The following is a 3,674-nucleotide window of genomic DNA, read 5'->3' as shown; positions in this document are numbered from 1 at the left end:
TTCTATCATTTGCGATTGTTTTTAAGTTTGAAGTTATGTAACTGCCAGGATGTTTCAAGATTAAAATTGTCTATATTGAATCATGAATGCTTAAGGTTGAATGCTTCGATGTAAAATACATGCAGAGTGATGTTATTAGTTGCTATTGCTGCTGTAGTTGATATCGCTGCTGTAGTTGATATCACTGCTGTAGTTGATATCGCTGCTGTAGTTGCTATCGCTGCTGTAGTTGCTATCGCTGCTGTAGTTGCTATCGCTGCTGTAGTTGCTATCGCTGCTGTAGTTGATATCGCTGCTGTAGTTGATATCGCTGCTGTAGTTGCTATCGCTGCTGTAGTTGCTATCGCTGCTGTAGTTGCTATCGCTGCTGTAGTTGATATCGCTGCTGTAGTTGATATCGCTGCTGTAGTTGCTATCGCTGCTGTAGTTGATATCGCTGCTGTAGTTGCTATCGCTGCTGTAGTTGCTATCGCTGCTGTAGTTGATATCGCTGCTGTAGTTGCTATCGCTGCTGTAGTTGATATCGCTGCTGTAGTTGCTATCGCTGCTGTAGTTGATATCGCTGCTGTAGTTGCTATCGCTGCTGTAGTTGCTATCGCTGCTGTAGTTGCTATCACTCCTGTAGTTGCTATCGCTGCTGTAGTTGCTATCGCTGCTGTAGTTGATATCGCTGCTGTAGTTGATATCGCTGCTGTAGTTGATATCGCTGCTGTAGTTGATATCGCTGCTGTAGTTGCTATCGCTGCTGTAGTTGATATCGCTGCTGTAGTTGCTATCGCTGCTGTAGTTGCTATCACTGCTGTAGTTGCTATCGCTGCTGTAGTTGATATCGCTGCTGTAGTTGCTATCGCTGCTGTAGTTGCTATCGCTGCTGTAGTTGATATCGCTGCTGTAGTTGATATCGCTGCTGTAGTTGCTATCGCTGCTGTAGTTGCTATCGCTGCTGTAGTTGATATCGCTCCTGTAGTTGCTATCGCTGCTGTAGTTGCTATCGCTGCTGTAGTTGATATCGCTGCTGTAGTTGCTATCGCTGCTGTAGTTGATATCGCTGCTGTAGTTGATATCGCTGCTGTAGTTGCTATCGCTGCTGTAGTTGCTATCGCTGCTGTAGTTGATATCGCTCCTGTAGTTGATATCGCTGCTGTAGTTGCTATCGCTGCTGTAGTTGCTATCGCTGCTGTAGTTGATATCGCTGCCATAGTTGATATCGCTGCTGTAGTTGCTATCGCTCCTGTAGTTGATATCGCTGCTGTAGTTGATATCGCTGCTGTAGTTGATATCGCTGCTGTAGTTGCTATCGCTGCTGTAGTTGCTATCGCTGCTGTAGTTGCTATCGCTGCTGTAGTTGATATCGCTGCTGTAGTTGATATCGCTGCTGTAGTTGCCATCGCTCCTGTAGTTGCTATCGCTGCTGTAGTTGCTATCACTGCTGTAGTTGATATCGCTGCTGTAGTTGATATCGCTGCTGTAGTTGCTATCGCTGCTGTAGTTGATATCGCTGCTGTAGTTGCTATCGCTGCTGTAGTTGATATCGCTGCTGTAGTTGCTATCGCTGCTGTAGTTGATATCGCTGCTGTAGTTGCTATCGCTGCTGTAGTTGATATCGCTGCTGTAGTTGCTATCGCTGCTGTAGTTGATATCGCTGCTGTAGTTGATATCGCTGCTGTAGTTGCTATCGCTGCTGTAGTTGATATCGCTGCTGTAGTTGCTATCGCTGCTGTAGTTGATATCGCTGCTGTAGTTGATATCGCTGCTGTAGTTGCTATCGCTGCTGTAGTTGATATCGCTGCTGTAGTTGCTATCGCTGCTGTAGTTGCTATCGCTGCTGTAGTTGATATCGCTGCTGTAGTTGATATCGCTGCTGTAGTTGCTATCGCTGCTGTAGTTGCTATCGCTGCTGTAGTTGATATCGCTCCTGTAGTTGCTATCGCTGCTGTAGTTGATATCGCTGCTGTAGTTGCTATCGCTGCTGTAGTTGATATCGCTGCTGTAGTTGCTATCACTGCTGTAGTTGATATCGCTGCTGTAGTTGCTATCGCTGCTGTAGTTGCTATCGCTGCTGTAGTTGATATCGCTGCTGTAGTTGCTATCGCTGCTGTAGTTGATATCGCTGCTGTAGTTGATATCGCTGCTGTAGTTGCTATCGCTCCTGTAGTTGATATCGCTGCTGTAGTTGATATCGCTGCTGTAGTTGATATCGCTGCTGTAGTTGCTATCGCTGCTGTAGTTGCTATCGCTGCTGTAGTTGCTATCGCTGCTGTAGTTGATATCGCTGCTGTAGTTGATATCGCTGCTGTAGTTGCTATCGCTGCTGTAGTTGCTATCGCTGCTGTAGTTGCTATCGCTGCTGTAGTTGCTATCGCTGCTGTAGTTGATATCGCTGCTGTAGTTGCTATCGCTGCTGTAGTTGATATCGCTGCTGTAGTTGATATCGCTGCTGTAGTTGCTATCGCTCCTGTAGTTGATATCGCTGCTGTAGTTGATATCGCTGCTGTAGTTGATATCGCTGCTGTAGTTGATATCGCTGCTGTAGTTGCTATCGCTCCTGTAGTTGATATCGCTGCTGTAGTTGATATCGCTGCTGTAGTTGATATCGCTGCTGTAGTTGATATCGCTGCTGTAGTTGGTATCGCTGCTGTAGTTGCTATCGCTGCTGTAGTTGATATCGCTGCTGTAGTTGCTATCGCTCCTGTAGTTGCTATCGCTGCTGTAGTTGATATCGCTGCTGTAGTTGCTATCGCTCCTGTAGTTGCTATCGCTGCTGTAGTTGCTATCGCTCCTGTAGTTGCTATCGCTGCTGTAGTTGCTATCGCTGCTGTAGTTGATATCGCTGCTGTAGTTGATATCGCTGCTGTAGTTGCTATCGCTGCTGTAGTTGATATCGCTGCTGTAGTTGATATCGCTGCTGTAGTTGGTATCGCTGCTGTAGTTGCTATCGCTGCTGTAGTTGATATCGCTGCTGTAGTTGATATCGCTCCTGTAGTTGCTATCGCTGCTGTAGTTGATATCGCTGCTGTAGTTGCTATCGCTGCTGTAGTTGCTATCGCTGCTGTAGTTGATATCGCTGCTGTAGTTGATATCGCTGCTGTAGTTGCTATCGCTGCTGTAGTTGCTATCGCTGCTGTAGTTGATATCGCTCCTGTAGTTGCTATCGCTGCTGTAGTTGATATCGCTGCTGTAGTTGATATCGCTGCTGTAGTTGCTATCGCTGCTGTAGTTGATATCGCTGCTGTAGTTGCTATCACTGCTGTAGTTGATATCGCTGCTGTAGTTGCTATCGCTGCTGTAGTTGCTATCGCTGCTGTAGTTGATATCGCTGCTGTAGTTGCTATCGCTGCTGTAGTTGATATCGCTGCTGTAGTTGATATCGCTGCTGTAGTTGCTATCGCTCCTGTAGTTGATATCGCTGCTGTAGTTGATATCGCTGCTGTAGTTGATATCGCTGCTGTAGTTGCTATCGCTGCTGTAGTTGCTATCGCTGCTGTAGTTGCTATCGCTGCTGTAGTTGATATCGCTGCTGTAGTTGATATCGCTGCTGTAGTTGCTATCGCTGCTGTAGTTGCTATCGCTGCTGTAGTTGCTATCGCTGCTGTAGTTGCTATCGCTGCTGTAGTTGATATCGCTGCTGTAGTTGCTATCGCTGCTGTAGTTGATATCGCTGCTGTAGTTGATAT

The 3,674-nt window shown here is 46.4% G+C and overlaps 1 protein-coding gene across 1 annotated transcript; it reads right to left on the bottom strand.

Annotated features, from left to right (window-relative positions):
• Window positions 1-324: 324 nt before the first annotated feature.
• On the bottom strand, window positions 325-3,297 carry LOC137408855 (dentin sialophosphoprotein-like; the record flags this gene model as incomplete). The annotated part of the gene is made up of 4 exons (XM_068095439.1): window positions 325-1,179; window positions 1,459-2,097; window positions 2,197-2,421; window positions 2,665-3,297. Coding segments are annotated over 4 exons (2,352 nt in total), but the record flags the coding sequence as incomplete, so codon positions are not given.
• Window positions 3,298-3,674: the final 377 nt, after the last annotated feature.

Source organism: Watersipora subatra, chromosome 11 (genome assembly GCF_963576615.1).
Source record: "Watersipora subatra chromosome 11, tzWatSuba1.1, whole genome shotgun sequence".
Taxonomy (NCBI): domain Eukaryota; kingdom Metazoa; phylum Bryozoa; class Gymnolaemata; order Cheilostomatida; family Watersiporidae; genus Watersipora; species Watersipora subatra.
Note: the sequence above shows the minus strand (reverse complement) of the source record. Positions and strands in the feature narration are given on the sequence as shown.